The 17,859-nt window shown below is 35.7% G+C and overlaps 1 protein-coding gene across 3 annotated transcripts in view; it reads right to left on the minus strand.

Annotated features, from left to right (window-relative positions):
• Positions 1-8,010: 8,010 nt before the first annotated feature.
• Positions 8,011-17,859, minus strand: part of STRN (striatin) — a 95,967-nt gene continuing 86,118 nt past the window's right edge. For all 3 annotated transcript variants that reach the window (XM_038561267.1, XM_038561265.1, XM_038561266.1), the window contains 3 exons: positions 15,196-15,300; positions 13,981-14,067; positions 8,011-13,875 (listed from right to left, as the gene is read on the minus strand). In XM_038561267.1, the coding sequence (XP_038417195.1) occupies positions 13,706-13,875; positions 13,981-14,067; positions 15,196-15,300 (362 nt within the window). In that variant the 3' untranslated portion in view covers positions 8,011-13,705. The remainder of the gene's footprint in view (positions 13,876-13,980; positions 14,068-15,195; positions 15,301-17,859) is intronic.

Below are 17,859 nucleotides of genomic sequence, written 5' to 3' on the forward strand. Positions count from 1 at the left end.
TCCATTCTCAATAATGACCAAAAGACTAAGAAACAAGACTACATTTAATAAAAAAAAAAAAAAAAGACACAGGACTTAAGTGAAGAAAAGTCTCAAATCTTAATCTTACTAATGATATAGACAAGATCTAAGCAAACAGAAAATGATACAATTTTGTTAGTTCTTAGAAGACAATACCAATATGTCAAATTTCTCAAAATTAATCTTTAAATTTAATGCAGTTTCAATCCCTAGTTGTTTGAAATGATCACAAACTTAAAATTCCTGATAATAACCAATAAAGGTAGTAAAAAGAACAGTAGCCAAGAGTAGGGGTGGGACAAAGCTCTGTTAGGCCATTTTATAAAGCCACTGTATACAAACATAAAGTCACCATAATTAAATCCATGATATTGCCATAATAAAGAGTACTGTAAGTGAAACAGCATAGTATATTGAGAAATCTCATTATATATGAAAAATTAATATATGACAAAGTCGGTATTTCACTTCATTGGAAAAAGATAATTTAGCAAGAAGTGCCGGAGCAAATGGCAATCCACTTGGAAGAAAGTAAAGCTGGATCCAAAGCTTGCATTCTATACAAAAACAAATTCCAAATGGAGTAAAGACAAATGTAAAAAAACACTAACAACAAAAACCAAGAATAAAATGCTAAGCCATTCTAGAAGACTACACATGCTACCCAGGGGAGAAAACCTTAATCAATACAGAATACTTTGAAATTCTTATATGTCCATATTTTTAACAATAATGTAAGGTTTTGAATGGAAAAAGGTAAATTGACAAATTACAGTTTGGAGAAAATTTGCAAATAATATGATGAAGTGTTTACATATAATGTAGAAAGAACACTTATAATTTTTTTAAAAAGGGGCACATATAAGCACAATGTTAGTAAAAAATGAAGCAGATGAAAAATAAAAATGAGTAAAAATTTTAAATGTGAATAAAAAGATGCAAATATGCAATTCACCTTAAGAGTGAAATCCAAATGGCTTGATTTTCTATGGAAAAAGTACTCACTGATATTAGTGGTCAATAGATAACTTATAAGAGTTGCAAAAACAGTTTGCAACCAATGGTAGAAAGGCTTAATATATGTAATATACAACAATCTCCTATGGACTAAATAAAAAGATAAAAAGGCAAATACTATAGAAACAGGGACATAAATGTAAAAACATAAAAATATGAATATTTGTGGTAGACAGAATTCTAAGATGGCCCCCATGATCTTTGCCCCTGGGTTACTCCCATGATAAAGCTACATTTACAGAGCAAAGGAGTTTGTGGAAGTAATTAAGGTTACTAACCAATAGACTTTAACATACAGAAGTTATCTAGGTGGGCCTACTTTAGGCACATGAGCCCTTTTAAGTAGAGTTTTCTCTGGTTGTTAGAAGAGAAAACACAGAATCAAGTATGAGAAGGATCTGATGAATCTCTGCTAACTTTGAAAATGGCAGGGGAGTAGTGTTACAAGGACTAGAGAGTAACCTCTAAAAGCTGAGAAGAACCTCTGGCTAACAGCCAGCAAGGAAAGAGACCTCCATCCTACAACCATCCTCCAATTGTAAAGTTTGAAATTCGGCCAACAACATGAATGAGCTTGGAAGTGAATTCTTCTCCAGATCATTTAGTTAAGAGCCTAGCCCAGCACACACCTTCATTTCAGCCTTAGTGGACACTAAACAGAGGGACCAGTCAAGCCTGCTTGAAGTTCTAACCTACATAACTATGAGATAATAAATGAGTATTGTTCTAAGCTGCTCAATTTGTAGTAACTTGTTATACATCAAACAAAAACCTAATGCAAAAGGTAACTGAATTATAAATGAAATCCAAATAACTGAAGAACATATGAAAAGTCATATAGATTTACAGGAATCAGGAAAATGTAAATAAAATCATATGGAGAAATCACTGTACACACTACCAGTCTTTTTTTTCTATTTTAAAAAAAAGCTACAGCAGCTACTGCTAGTGGGTAAGGGTATTTTTATACTGTACCTTTGCTGATGAAAACATAAGTTGTCCCAGCCTCTTTTGGGAAAGTCTGTCAATACTCATTAAAATTTTTTAAATCTGCATCTGTCTCAACCCAGCAATCCTACTACAAGGAATCTATTCCATAGAAGTGAAACCATCATAGTCATGAATATATGCCCAGGCACGATTACCATAATAGTGAAAATCTGGTAGCAAAGTAAATGCGCAACAATTATGGAAAAAGTTTAAGACCTCATCATCATCATATTCATCATTGAAAAGAAGGAAAAAACAGCTATAAGATAGACGTGGAGGAATTTCCACCACATATTATTGGATGAGAAAAGATGCAGAGGATATGTATTACCTCATTTATTTAAAGCAAACAGACCTACCAAAAAACTCATTTATATAAGATTGTGTGTGTATTTTAAGGAATGTAAAAGAAACCTATGTATGTACAGACTTGTAAGTTGCTCAAAATACACACTGAATTTTAAAAGCAAGTTATGGAGAACATGTAGAATAAGATAAAACTCCTGTGTACACATATTTGTATGCACATGAATAGAGGTACATATATCACGTTATTCTTACAAGGGCTGTGGGAGTGAAATGGTGTGGTGGGATGTGATTTCTGCTATTGTGTGTCTTCATTACTTATTTAATGCTCTTTTCTGTTGCTCTTTAAGTTTTTAATTACTTAGGTAATTTCTATGGCCAACATGAGGCTCAAACGTAGGACCCCAAGATCAAGAGTTGCATGCTCTTCCAATTGAGCCAGCCAGGCACCCCCTTGTGTTGCCCTTTTAATTAATTGTATTGATTTAGATTGTGTCACTTTTTATGTATTTATTTTTATTTTTTAAAGATTCATTTACTTATTTATTCATGAGAGACACAGAGAGAGAGGCAGAGACACAGGCAGAGGGAGAAGCAGGCTCTATGCAGGAAGCCCGACGTGGGACTTGATCCCAGGACTCCAGGATCACAAGCGCCAAAGGCGGCGCTAAACCGCTGAGGCACCCCAGCTGCCCATGTTTCACTTTTTACATCTGAGAAACATCATTTCCTTTCCCTTTGCTTATCCTTAGCACTTCCCTCTAATATTCTATATTTTTAAACCTATATATTATTCGTTGTTTTCCCCAACTAAATCGTAAGCCACATCAGGTAAAGGATTTTGTCTGTCTGCTGTTGAATGCCAGTACCCGGATGGCCTGGCACATAGCAGGTACTCGAATATTGAGGAAAGTAATGTTTTATGTATAACTTCTTCTTTAGGGCTACTCTTAATGTTCATTTTAAGACCTTACTTCTCCTAAATACCTCATATTCTAGAAGTTATCAGGAGTGTGACAGAAAAACATGACAGGAAGTCTGAATTCAGGGAGGGAATAATTATTATTTGTTGGATGCTTATTACCGCCCAGCATTTTATGTTTTGTATCTATTACCTCAATCGACCAGGCAGATTTATAATCTTTTCATAGATGAGAAGCCAACTCAAGAGTTAGCTTGACTAGTTTCACTGACATTAAATGTCCTGTATCCAGGCCAAAATCCTCTTCTTTCCTTTGTGCTGTACTGATCTTAAAAGAATCGTGTTTTGATCATTAAAAAAGAGATAACAGTTCTTACATAATACACAGGTTTAGCATTGAGAATTGAACATTCTATACACAGAATTCACTTAATGATTTAAGTCATCTGATTGTTCTATATAAATAGTCTGTGTCTAACTTGTTGACTAGCTTACTTCTGAAGCGATTAAGCTCTTCAACTCCAGGCGGCAAGCCACCGGGGCCCTGGCAGAGTGGTAGCAGCAAGCCAAGACAACACAGAGCTCTTCCTGGGACAGTTAATAAATATTTAGATAATTATCATCGACTGTTCTAGACAAAAAAGCAGCCTGAAACCGTCCTGAGGGATTTGTCCTAGATTCTTCAAATTTAAGGCAAGCTCCCCAGAGGAATGCCTTTCTTGACAATCTTCTGCTGGGAGGAGCTTCATACTTCTTTGGGTAAAAAAACAGCCAGTTTGGAAGAGCAGGACTGAGGGTCACAAGGAAAGGGTGCTGGACTTGGCCTGGACCCAAGACAGTCCTGGCAGGTTGAGGTTTTGGACTGCAGGAGCTGCCCGGCAGGGGATCAAAAGCCACTGGGGTGGTGGTCGGAAGGTTGGGGAAAGAAAGGGCACTATTACCGGGTTCAGACACATCTCATTTCCCCCCAGCGTGCTCTGCTCAATTCCAACACAGGCAGGCCTGAAGTGTGCAGCAGCAAGAGGGTGGTGTCTTTGGCATTCTGTTGCCACCTTCCAGGTGACGTCCAAATTCCTCCCTAATTAGGGTACAGACCTCAATCTTAGGAGCAACTTCACAGATCTAAATACATTTGAGATTGGCTAGGGACTGGCAGAGATGATTTTTTTTTTTTTTTTTTTTTTTTTTGTCTTTGAAGATCTGGATAGAGTTTTGAAAATGTGCTGATTACTCAACCAACAGTTACTGAGCACTTTTTATATGGTAAGGCTAAGTGGACTGTAAGAAAAACAAATGAGGAGTTCATGGACACTGAAGCAAACACATAATCCTAAACTGTTATAGTTTGTTAGGTGACAGTGAGCAATACTTAATATGTAAAATCTGAGTTGAGGATGGCGTAGAATGAAGGCATTCATAAAAAAACTCATCACAACCTGCTCCCTAAACCACAAAAAATCCACAAGATTTTGAAAGATAATATATAATATAAAATAAACACATCTTCCTTGCTAGTCTTTGCACTTCCAAAATAATTTTTAAAAATCACACAAAATGAAGTTTGGGTTTATCTGCAGAGGCAAGCTGTATGTGCCTTGCATACATCAAGAACACAAAACTATGTGGATCTCTTTCAATTTCAAAAGTAAAATCATTTCTGCTTCCAGAAAGCAATGATGTTCCTAAAGAGAAAAAAGATCTGCTTGCAGGGCTTATTTTTTTCTAATTGGAATCATTAGAAGTGCATTCCCAAGTTGTCTCGGTTGTTTAAAAAGGCTGACCAAAATGAATAAAAGCAAGCTTGAATGTTTTAGAGCTGGGAGAAAGCTCAATTCTCCTTTCTTCTGACCCTGAGATCTACAAGGAAACTGAACAGGTACTGTTTCACTGAAAAACAAAGTTTCCACTTAAATGAATTAAGTAGTATTTTAGCAGAAAGTGTGTACTTTCAAAACTCCTGAATGGCAATCGGCAGAATCTAACCCTAAGGCTGATAGCTCGAAGGGGACATTGCTAATTAAGATTATTTATATGGCACTTATTAATTTTAACAATCATACTAGTCTCCATGTTGACCCGCAAACTATGTACAAACATACTGCTTTTCCAGGCAGTCCAAATACAAAGACATTTACCAGTTGTCTAACAAAGCAGTTGAGTACTGTATCAGGAATGTTTTTCATAAATGATTGTCAAAAGATGTGAGAACAATGATTTTTTTCATACACATTGAATGAAATTATTCCCACAGAACATCTGAAATATATGGGCTCAAGTCTAGAAAAATACGCAAATATATTTTTAAATGCTTTTGAGAGCATAGTCAAAATCACTCAAAACGGAACTCATCCTACAAAAATGATTCTCCAATCTTTTCATGAGATAATCACTTGGCTACATAAGAACATTTCTTTCATGTCTTCATTCTGACATGCAAATGGTGTAATATACCTGGGCGCATATTAATATGGCTTCCTAAAATATAATAAAAACTATGTTGTCTGACACTTTACCAGGGGGCCCTAGGACACTTTTGATGTAAAAAATTTTAATTTAGGTAACAGGGACCAATGACAAGCCAGAATTGGAACCATTCACTTTTGTAGGTCAAAAGATCTCAGAGGTCATTGTTGTAGGCCGTTAAAGGAGAAAGGAAGACAATGAGTGGTGAGTCCAGATTACAGGGCTGGCGACTTTTCCTTCTTGGTGTGGTGCTTCTTTGCCACACACTCACCCAAAGTAAACTTTCTGATATTTCTTTTGCTTTAAGGTAAATTAACCTTGTTTATTTATGAAATGTTACTGCCTTGGTCCCACTTCTATCAGAAGTAGCTAGATGTCAGTATACTTTAACATTTCAACACGTCTAAGTCACAAACTGCTTGCTATTACAACTTACACTTAACATAAAATTTTGCTTTCCAGGGCACTTGGGTGGCTCAGTTGGTTACGTATCCAACTTGATTTCTGCTCAGGTCATGATCTCAGGGTCATGAGATCAAACCCCACATCCTCTGCGCTCAGCGGGGAGTCTGCTTGAGACCCTTTCCCTCCGCTCCTCCTCCACTCTCTCTTGCTCTCAAGTAAATAAATCTTTTAAAAATCTTTTTTGCTTTCCATGTAGTTTTTTTCATTAAAGAAAGTTTTTCAGTTTGGAAAATTTCATTTGTGAATGATGGGTTTCTCTTACCATTACCCTTAATTTGATGCTATTATATGAGGTAATTCAAAAATATCTTTGGTTTGAGGTTGGAGATTAGAAAGCTGGTCTATATACTGGATCTTATGAGGGCATGTAAAACTTTGGCACATAAATGAACAATACTAATTCTAGTACTCCAAGTGCTATTTAACAGATGTTTTACTGTGGGTTCTCCTTTACATTACTGGATTAATTACCTCTTTAAAGAGGCACACAGGAAAAGTCAATGTGGAGTTAGCATCTGGACCAGCCTTCAATGTAAGGTGAATGGCTAAATCATCAAGGACAAGAACATTTTCTACAAAATAGGCCGTTCCTGTTAACAGGATATTGCAGATTTTGTTCACTCAAATAGATCTTTCAAGTCTGACTGAGGCCACCATTACCTTCAGTCTAATTAAACAGATAAGATTAAGAAAGGGCTTTAGGTTGTAGGATCTTAGTGAAACAAAGGGAGTCATTCTCTGTATGGTGGATTTTGAACTGTTTGGTTTTGAAAGCATACAAAATATACTAAATTAAAATTTGTGTTCCGGAAAATATGGATTCCAATTTTCAGACCTGCAGGTCTGTGCTTCCCCATAAAACTGGAGTGTCCTGATCATTGTAAGCAATAGGTGTAACTAAGAAGTAACAAGTGGAGGGACGCTTCATGGTTACTGTTTCGATTAAATGATGCTTCCAGATCCTTAGGTGTTCCCGGGGACTACCCTTCTTTGCCACACTCTCACCCAAGGCTCCAGAACAACTCCAAGGCCCCTCAAAACTTCGGTGATGGTCTTGGGAAACCCAATGCAGGTCAGAATATCACTCTGGGGTACCCCAGTGGGTCCACCAAAATATGAAATTTTAGCATTCTCCTACCTTCTGAACTAGATTACTCTAAAATCATTCCAGCAAATGTCTCAATTCTCATTAAAAGGGACAAAAGGGATATCTCTGACACAACTAAAAAATGTGTACATGCTAAAAAAAAATAACACTCATTACTACAGCAGCATACAAAACATCAAGGAACAGCAGATAGTTTCAAGGACACTCAGATTACACATAACATTATGGCTTCAGATTGGAACACAGATTGTGAGTTGTGGGCAGCGAAAGCCTTTGAAAAATAATGTTGATTTGAAGAAGGGGAAGGCTTATGTTTAGTTTGTTAAGTAGCCAAAAAACCCCAAAGATATTAAATTTATATGTGTATAATTTTTTAAAAATATGTAATTGAACACTTGAAAAAATATACATGTCCCTGAAAATATCACTGACGCAATCTTATGGGGTATTTTAATTTTATTGGCTTTCTAAAGGTTCAAACTCTATAATGATAAATTTCTCTACCTTCCTCACAATCAATAACTAGGACTGGGTCATTACTTTGAACTCACATCTACTTTTTCTAATATCCCTTAATTTCTCTGCATGCCTCTTATACCCGCCCCCACCAAACAAAACAAAACAAAACAAAACAAAATCAAGATGTATTAAAATATTTTAACTGCAAATCCACTAGGTTCCAAAATATTTCAATTCATGAGACACCTATAGCACATGATCTATATTTGTACACTTTATTTAAAAACAAATAATACACTTAGAGCCACCAAAAAAAAATAATTAGCTTATCCATACCCTGAATTTACAAAAGAAACTTCTTGCACCACAAAAATTAGCATTTGGATTAATTTACATTAATTGGTATTATAACTAAATTTAAAAATACCTGAAGATCAAACAATCTGGTCCAGGGCTCACCAGTTAGGGGGGTGGGGAATTGAGGGTATGGAGAAAAGAAGTTACTGAGGAATCTGAACTGATGATGCCCTGAAGTCAGCTCTAGTAAACTGAAGTTGAAAAGACATAAAGTAACCAGTAGATTTCAGGATTACAAAGAAGTGGTTCCTCCTAAAAACAGATATTAGATCATATAGTTGGAATGGGTGTAGGGATACTTCTTAATTTGTATTGAAAAAAGTGTGTGGAGAGGGGGGTTGTTATTTGTTTCTCACAAGAGGCAAACTTCAGCCAAACAATGAGAAGAAAGTAGGAAGGGGGGCATGTGGTAGACCGAAGGCTTTCTGACTGCTGATAATACCGAATTTAGCAGATCTGTACAAGTCAACTAAAATACCATTCTCTGAGACATTTTCAGAAAGGAGCTACAAACCAGGGAAAAATCATTCTACATTAACAAGGCACTCACTGGTTCACAGCCTGTTAAAAATCCAGGCAGACATTAAAGTTAATCTAAATTAAAATGAACTTTCTAATTTGCATCAGAAGGATGACAAGCATGTGGTCCCAGTTAAATCAAATCTAAAGCTGGACTAGCAAAGATCCAGAAAATTCTGACCCCTAAGCACCACTTCAGGAATACCCCTATAATAAATAAGTGGAATCTAGGGATCTCTATTTGGCCTAAATTGTTTTTTTTGTTTGTTTGTTTTCTTAAGATTAAGAACAGAAACAAAAATGGAACAAAAGCAAAAAACAAAACTGATGCAATCTGTTAAATACTTTGTCAATCTGATGTCCCTGACACTGACATGGAGGTCCAGCTGGATGATGGATATGGCCAATCAAACTTTCAGTGCTGAAAGTAAAAATGATTCAAATCATTTATGGAGGCCTGTCCTTTGTTTTTAAAGAGGAACATGTTTCCTGGACCTTCCCCTTAAAGGAACTTCTGGAATTGATACATTTCACAAAAATATACATATAATTTCTGTCAGCTACTACTTTTGTACAACCTGAATCCCAGTGTCAAACACGTAAAGTACTACAATTATATAAATAACTAGACAAATAACATAGTAACAAAGGCAACTTCTGAGTAAATAAAATTAATGATTATGTACTTAATAGCCTTGAAATAGCTTTCAAAGAATAAAGCAAGCTGAAGAAAACTGTACTTAGAGCTCTTTTTCTTTGTAACTTCAATAACAGTTTGGCTCTTGGTTGAAAATATCACATATACCAACCACAGATTAACTATATCCACTCACTATCAACCTTAATGATAAATTTTAAGCAATTCTTTCAAAAGAAAACCAAAACTCTATTAAGTCTTTCAATCTGATTTGTGACATCTTAGTTCAATATAACTTAAATGACAAAGCCTGAGAAAAGCACCAACATAGATTTTTAAATTGCATCCAATCATCATTTCAGATGTCATAAAGATTTGCTTTAGTTAAAATGGCAGCAATGACAAAGAGGTAGATATGAAAGATGTCATTTAAACACTACTCTTAGGTGGTATTTTAACTTTTAACTAGTTCAGGTATCTAAAAATAATTTTTACTAGCTGAATCTTCATCACATAAGAATTTCATGGCATGCTTTGAAGGGAAATATATGAAGTACTAAAAAAGAGGGCCTTTAGAAAGTACATTTTTAAAAAAATTAATTTACTTAGCCAACATTTGATGAGATCCCATAATTTTGGTGAACCGAATTTCTCCTTTTACCTGAACTTAACTACAGTGAAAGAATATTTTCCTCTCTACTGAAATTTCTAGGAATTCACATTCAAAATCCTTGGAAAGTACATGTGGTGCTCAGAAGAGCACAAAGACAACGCATGAAATGTCCCCTGAAATCCTAGAAGTTGAGCAGATACACTGAAGACACTGATGGTCACAAATCAGGACCGTCACAGATTGGCAAACACACACCCACACTTACACATACACATACACACACACACACACACACACACACAATTTCTCTCGCATAGCCCCCCGCCCCCCCAACTCAATCCTCATCCTCACTGTAAGGCTGCATTTGTATTTTATTTTAAAGGCACCTCTCATTCTCTAGCTATTGCCTTCTTGATGATATCTGTTTTGTTAAAAATCCTGAATGTTCAATGGAAATAGTTCAGTACTGAGAATGGAATATTTTTCAATTCACATTTGAATAGCCAGGTTTTCTTACATTCAGATTTTAATAAACTAGAATGACAGTCTTTAAAACAAGCATGCTAGCCTATAATGAATATAGTATATACAGTAATTTAAACATTTAGAACTATATATTATACTGCAAAAGCAAACAGCACAACACTCATCATACTCATTACCTGCGGTGTACACTATCTCTAAAAACGAAAATACAAAACAGTAAAATGCACCTATGGTTTATATATGTGTGTGTGTGTGTGTGTATGCATGCGTACATACACACATACACACACACACACATATATGAAGTCTATATATATTATATATATTCCTACAATATATATAATATATATTTATAAAATATACATACATTTTAGACATTTTCAAATAAATCTTTATCATTATCTCCAAAACAAATTTATAGCAAGAATACTGAAGGAATGAGAGTCAGATAAACAAAAAATTTTTCACAAATTTCATTATCAGTGATGCAGCATAATTTCCCCCCTTTTAGTCATAACTAAAATGATTATAAAAGCTAAATACTTTGCATAACTAATTATCTGTTTAATGGCAAAAATTGCTAAACTTGTTCAATAGAAAAATACTGAAGGTCATTATATCACTTATGTTAAATATATGTCTAGGGTTCGAGTAGCAAATGAGCTCCATATGACAGTTGGGTTTTGAGAAGGGTGCTGCAAGCTCCCAGAGATGTATCCATAGCATATGAAAATAAGGCAGGGACCCACATCTCCTGCGGATTTTCAGACTATCCCAATACGTTTCATCCAAAATATTTACAAACCAAATGCTATGAAAGCATTTCAATGACTGTTTGAATCTTGAATTTGTTCGTTTTGCGGATTTCTGTTAAATTTTCAATAGGCTGGGAGGAAAATCAGACCCATGTTTATGCTTCTGGCTGGTTGGAAGACAGCTTTGGCTCATTTCTAGGCTGGGATTATACAGTGCTAGTGGAGAAGAATCTGTTTCTGTGTATAGTCTCCAATGGCATGGCACTGGCTTGCTAAAGAACTTTCAACAGTTCCATCATTTGCACTATGGTCTACGTATCTCATGGTCATTTTCCACTCACTAACAGAAAAATTTCAACCATGAGGTATAAAATGAAGGGAAAGAGAATGTCTTGGTTTTGCGAATTTCAGTGACATTAAGTAAAGCAGGCACTGAAGACCTTGGGAGGTAATTAAAGCAGTAACTGGTAGAACAATAGCTTAAACCATCATAAATACGCCAAGTGAGGGCACCTGACTGAATTTTCCAGTATCCTTCTATAAATGTTAGGTTAGCAACACCATTTTTTCACTCAGAACCAAAAGAGGAATGCACCAAATAAAATGTGGAATTTTGTATCTGCATGGGAATAATATAAACATTCACCTGGTAGCTCAAGTCCAGGTCAATTCATTTGATTATACAAAGGAGTCCCTTGAGCCCATTGTTAACCAAAGCACAGATGAAATGGCAAGGTTGCTCTGTCAAAATATTAAAGCATATACAGATCGATATACAGATATCGATGAGGCAAATCCAGCACACATCTTTAAAGAAAATTTGCCTGTATACTGCAAAACTCTAGAGGCAGAAAAGCAGATATTTTAAAGAAAAACTGTCAATTACTATCCATATCACCACCAGAATACATCTTCAAGAAGTAGATATACATGTTATCAGAAGTGTCATTGATATGATAATGGAATATGTAGGGAGAGGAATGTAGGAATTATATTAAAAGATTAAATTCTTTATGGATATGAATTTAAAGGTGAGGAACTATTATACATACATTTTGCTGAAAATTTGGGCATTAGTAATTTATTTCTCATTTCTACATTGGTCTCTGACATTTGGGGTAAACAAGAGAGTGTGAAGACAAGTGAGACAGCTGTAGGGATGATGTCTATATATTCAGTCCAAAGAGTGGGGTCATGGGAATCCCAAGACATGTAGGTCACAGGATAGGTGAGCTCAGGGAAGCCTGGTCCTTTATGACAATATTCTCCAGAAATGATATTGATATATTGCCTATTAAAATACTCTGAGTTTTCCAATTAAGGAATGGAAGAGAAGTAGGGGAAGGGAAAGAGAATGAGAACTCTTTAGCCAAAGTTATGCACCAAACTCTTCCATCCAGATTTCCAGATTCCCCTTATTGAATATATTAATGGAGGACTTCTGGGGTACAAAAGAGTTGCTTTATTTAGTCCAGCAAAGACAGCTGCCTGACATTAACCAAACCCTTTGGGTTGTTAAAACATAATAATTTTAAACTGTTTTTGGTAGATGTCAGATAATTTGAACATGAGAGACAAAGAGCAAGAGGTCATCTGAAGCATGGTTTGTGGGTTTTGACCAATGTGAGTACTCACAGATAACTTCCAACTTTTCAACCACTGAAAGGTCTGATTTCATCGATAGGAGATAACCATTCTGGTACTATAAATATCACATGAATAAAGTGAATTTTAAAATTAACAGAGAGTATTATAAAGATATGCCCTGCCTGCCCTTAAAAATAAACAGAATCTCAAACTTGAATAAGTTAAACCCATTAGTAAAAGCAGACTCTTATCAACTATTCATAACGGTGACTGTTTTTGACAGCTAAACTTTACAATGGTACCAAATCTATTTTCAAAAATGTAATACAATATAGAAATCTGCTTACAAACTAAATATTTGTTTAGTATTTCTGAATAATAATATATTTAACATATTATTGCATTTCTTTTTTTTTTTTCCCCTAATAGGTAAAATGCTTTGCCAGGTGCTTTATGTGCACAGATGAAAGGAGAGCTAAATTAAAAACTCATTTTAACACTGCCTGGTCATTACGCACATAGGGGTTAGTACAGCAGATATGGTAAAGATTACTGTTTTGACTACCTAATGTGTTTAACAAGATTCTCAGGGGAGAACTAGGTCTAAATTTCTGTTCTTCCTCCACTCATTCCCAGTCATCAAGCTTTTTAATTATCCCTTATAGCATGCCCTATTTACTCAATAGGGACAGGCTAAACTTATGTTCGCTCAGGCCTGCCTAGCGAATCAGAACAACCTCAGAAATAAAAGCTCCTATTTGGGGGAAAATTTGAAACAGTTTTCAGGCTCACAGATTCAGCTGAGCTTGCAGCAACCTGAACAAACCTTAGTTTTAGAAAACAGTATACGAATTGCAAAACTATACTTTAACAAATGTTCTCTGTGCTCCTTCAGCAGAACAAAAGGGCAGGAAAGGTTGATTCTTGCCCTGGTCTTCTGTATCTCTTTTGTGCAGTTGATTATTTATAAAGAGCTAGAAGGTGAAGATGATGCATTGTGTCATACAAAGACTTTAGCTAGTGCATCAGCCCCAGCACTGGCTATATAGCATTTGGATGGATGGAAAGCTACATCATGAATTGATTCTTCAAACTTTTTCCGATGAGCTGTGAACTCTTGGATACATGTCTTACTTTCTAGGTTCCATAAACGTATTGAACAGTCATGACCTGCATCAAAAGGAAAAAAAAGAAAAGAAAAGAAATTGAAAGGAAATATTACATTAACATGAAAATAATAAGGATAAATAAGTAATCCATAGTTGATGTACTTACTGCCAGACATCAAGTACAAGCCATTAGGATCAACTGCTAGACTTGTAACAGCTTCTAGGTGGGCTACCATGGAGTGGATGAGTTTGCCTTTGGAAAAAAGAGATTATTGCTCTTTATTAATAGTTTTCCTTATCCTGAAATATATGCCAGCTACCACGTTACACTGATTTCTCCAGTCACCTCTCTGAATACTTACTGCATTAATAGCTTTTTCCATCACAGCTCAACAATGTGTCTCCCTCCCCACTCTAGCCATGGTAATGAAGAAAAACAAAAGCTCAAATTTCAGATTATATTTGTGTCTTCCAAATAACAATATAAAAGTTAGTCATTTGTACACAAATATTCTTTGAGTCATGTTCATTAACTCAGACATTACTAAACAGCTACTTTGCATCCTTTAGCTACAGGTAAATTATATGGGTTGTGAGAACAGAAGAGAATGAGACAAAGATAAAGGAACAGAGAAAATCTGGCCACAGTTTTGGTGGAAATAACATATAGGAAGGGATTAAAATATTAAATTACTCATCACTCACAGCTAAGCAAAGTCAGCAAAAGTCAACAGTAGATACTCAGGTAAATTTGGCTGATAATATGGAGTGTTCTCCTATCAACACAGCTCTTCAGGAATTTCTTTTAAACTGGTGAAATGCAATTCAATAAAAAAATGGGAAAGCCCACACATCCTAATTCAAATCAATCAGAACCAGACAGTCAATCAAGTTAACCAAATGACTTGGGTTTCCAACTCCAACACTAAGGCTATGCAAACACTGAACAATTTTATTTTTTTTTCTTTTTTTTTTTCACTGAACAATTTTAAACAAAATATGATAGAATGATCATATGCCTCTACTTCCAACATGTTTCTACTTTTTCCCCAATATATTCACAGCAAGAGATCAGTTTTATTGCTATTTGAATGACCTTTTCATTGTGTCCCTATTCATAACCTTGACTCTAGGGACAAAACATAGTATCTACTTATTAAATAAACCAAGATGATTCTATATAGTACCATGAAGACTAGTTCTTAGCAGATTTGGACAGATTAAACAGAAATTGAGCTGGGAGTGTCTATATCTGTTTTCATGCCTACTCTTGGACTATGCAGCCACTAAGAGACACCCAAATCAGCGTACTTATAGTGGGGTTTGTGTTTTTTTGTTTTTTGTTTTTGCTTTATCACTGATCACTTTGCAAAACACTTACCTGTATTGTTATCATAGAATTTGATGTGCCTGTCTTCATGAGCAGTAATGCTGATGGGAAGAGTGGGATGGCTGATGACTCTATTTATTTGGCAGGAAGAACTGGCTGCAAAAAAGAAAAAAAGAGCAACAAAGTTAGTCAAAACTACTAATTTCTTCACACAAGGGAACTGAATACTCACCTAGGAGACTAAAAAAGTAAATGATTTGACTTTAATTTGTTTTTAGTTCATTTATTCTGTGACTATTTATAATTTTAATGTTTTAGAAAAGAACTGCCTGAGCAATACCATACTAACAAATATAGAAGTACCCACAAATGAGAATTTTCTTTTCCACCTGCAATCAATGGGGGCCACCCAGGCTTTAGCCTAGGGTCACTGACCTATCTCATTCTCTGATCATCTGCAATACTTCTACTGCTTTAATAAAGTTCCATCATTACTTACATGTAGACGATACTCAAATTTAAATCTCCACCTTTCTAGATACAGAGCATTTTTTTTTAAGATTTTATTTATTTATTCATTCATGGCAGACACAGAGAGAGAGAGAGAGAGAGAGGCAGAGACACAGGCAGAGGGAGAAACAGGCTCCATGCAGGGACACTGATGTGGGACTCGATTCCGGGTCTCCAGGATCACACCCCAGGCTGAAGGCGGCGCTAAACTGCTCGGCCACCGGGGCTGCCCGATACAGAGCTCTTTATCACATAGTTATCATCTGAAGACAAATATGACAAAGAGAGCTTCTGACCTCTTCAATTTCTTTCTTGTAATAGAAATGGTCATCGGGGCAGCTGGGTGGCTGAGTCAGTTGTGTCCAACTCTTGATTTTGGCTCAGGTCATGATCTCAGGGTGGTGAGATTTAGCGCTGTGTCAGGCTCAGTGCAGACTCTGCTCGAGATTCTTTCTCTCTCCCCCTCCTCCTACTCCTCCCCCAAAACTTGCGTGTGCACATGTGCACACACTCTCCCTCTAAAATAAATAAAATCTTAAAAAAAAATAGAAATGGTCATCATTTAACAGTCTATCATGTTTGGAATCTTAAAACAGCATCCTGACTATTATGTGCACTATATAGTAACTTTAAAGAATTTCAATTATATGCACAATGGGACAGGCAGGCCACATGTCCTTAGGTCCTTATCACAGTGTATGAACCAAGGTCTAGAAAAAGTTGTGACTCCCCCAAAATCATGTGACAAAGTCAGTACCAATATTAGATGGCTCATGCAAATCACACTGCTGCCAAAAATGGTACCTAAACTATCACAGGCCCTTCTGAAAGTCTTTCATCAAAAGGAAATCAATCATTAAAAAACCCTTTTAATTAGTAAGTTTTGTTAAGACCCTTTTTTTTTTTTTCAAGGAAAAAACTATATATAAAGGTAACACTAAAGATATGTCAAAGTTAAAATAATCATGTCATGGTCCAGGGAGAGGAAGGGATGACCTTATTATAAAGCATATTATTGGGAGATCTGGCAAATTTGAATATAAATGATAATTTTAGACAATAGCATTTTGTTACTGTTAAATTTCCTGATTTTGATTATATGCTATGTCAAAAAAAGAATGTCTTTTTTTTTTTTTAAAGATTTTATTTATTTATTCATGAGAGACACAGAGAGAGGCAGAGACATAGGCAGAATTCTGGAGAAGCAGGGCCCTCACAGGGAACCTGACGTAGGACTCGATCCCCGAACTGGGATCATGCCCTGAGCCAAAGGCAGACCCTCAACCGCTGAGCCACCTAGGCGTCCTGACAATGTCCTTATTCTTAGGAATTACACGCTAAAGGCTCTAGGGCTCTACACAGTGTTATGATGTCTCTTAAGTGGTTCAGAATCTAAAATTATATACATATACAGAGAATGATAAAGCAAATGTCACAATGTGCAAAATGCTAAAAACTGAATCTGGATGAAGGGTGGCTAGTGGCTAGTTTTTGTACTATTTTTGAAGCTTTTCCAAATACTTAAAATTATTTCCAAAAAGAGATACAATTTTTTAAATCTTAGAATAGTTATTATGAATTTATATTCACATAATGGAAAATATAGATAATTTTGGTAAAAATAGCTGTAATATTAAGTGTACTCTATTGGATTTTCTTTTGGTTCCTAAAAATATGACATCTTAAAAACTGAAGACAGTCTTTTCCCAGTGTTAATGGCAAGGGGCCATCCAGCCTGTTACGTAAGAATAAAAAAGAACAGTCATTGACCATGTAGAGTAAGCTCTGGGTCAGTTATACTCAATTTAAATGGTCCTAAACAAAAAGTTTAGTTTCAAAAGTCAGCCTAGATTTTTACCCCCTCTGGAGATAACACACCATTGAGCAATATCCTCTGTAAGATCTAGCAGGAAAGTAACAACAGAAAAAAAAATACTTTAAGGAAAATATCCCATGTATTCTGAGAAAGAGGTTTCTGAGAATTGTGTTGTGATCTAGAAAATAATTATGATAGAAATCAAAAGATGGAAGCAGGTAAGAGAGTTTTTATTTAATAATACCTTTAAGGACATGTCTCCACTTAATGGTATATCAGACAAGTAAGCAAAATGCAAAGAACACTAGAAATCAATTGAAGGCCTACAAGCATCATTCTAACAATGAATCTAAATCCTCCAAGTATTCATATTCAGCTCACAACTTAGA

The sequence above is a fragment of the Canis lupus genome, chromosome 17 (assembly GCF_011100685.1).
Source record: "Canis lupus familiaris isolate Mischka breed German Shepherd chromosome 17, alternate assembly UU_Cfam_GSD_1.0, whole genome shotgun sequence".
Lineage (NCBI taxonomy): Eukaryota > Metazoa > Chordata > Mammalia > Carnivora > Canidae > Canis > Canis lupus.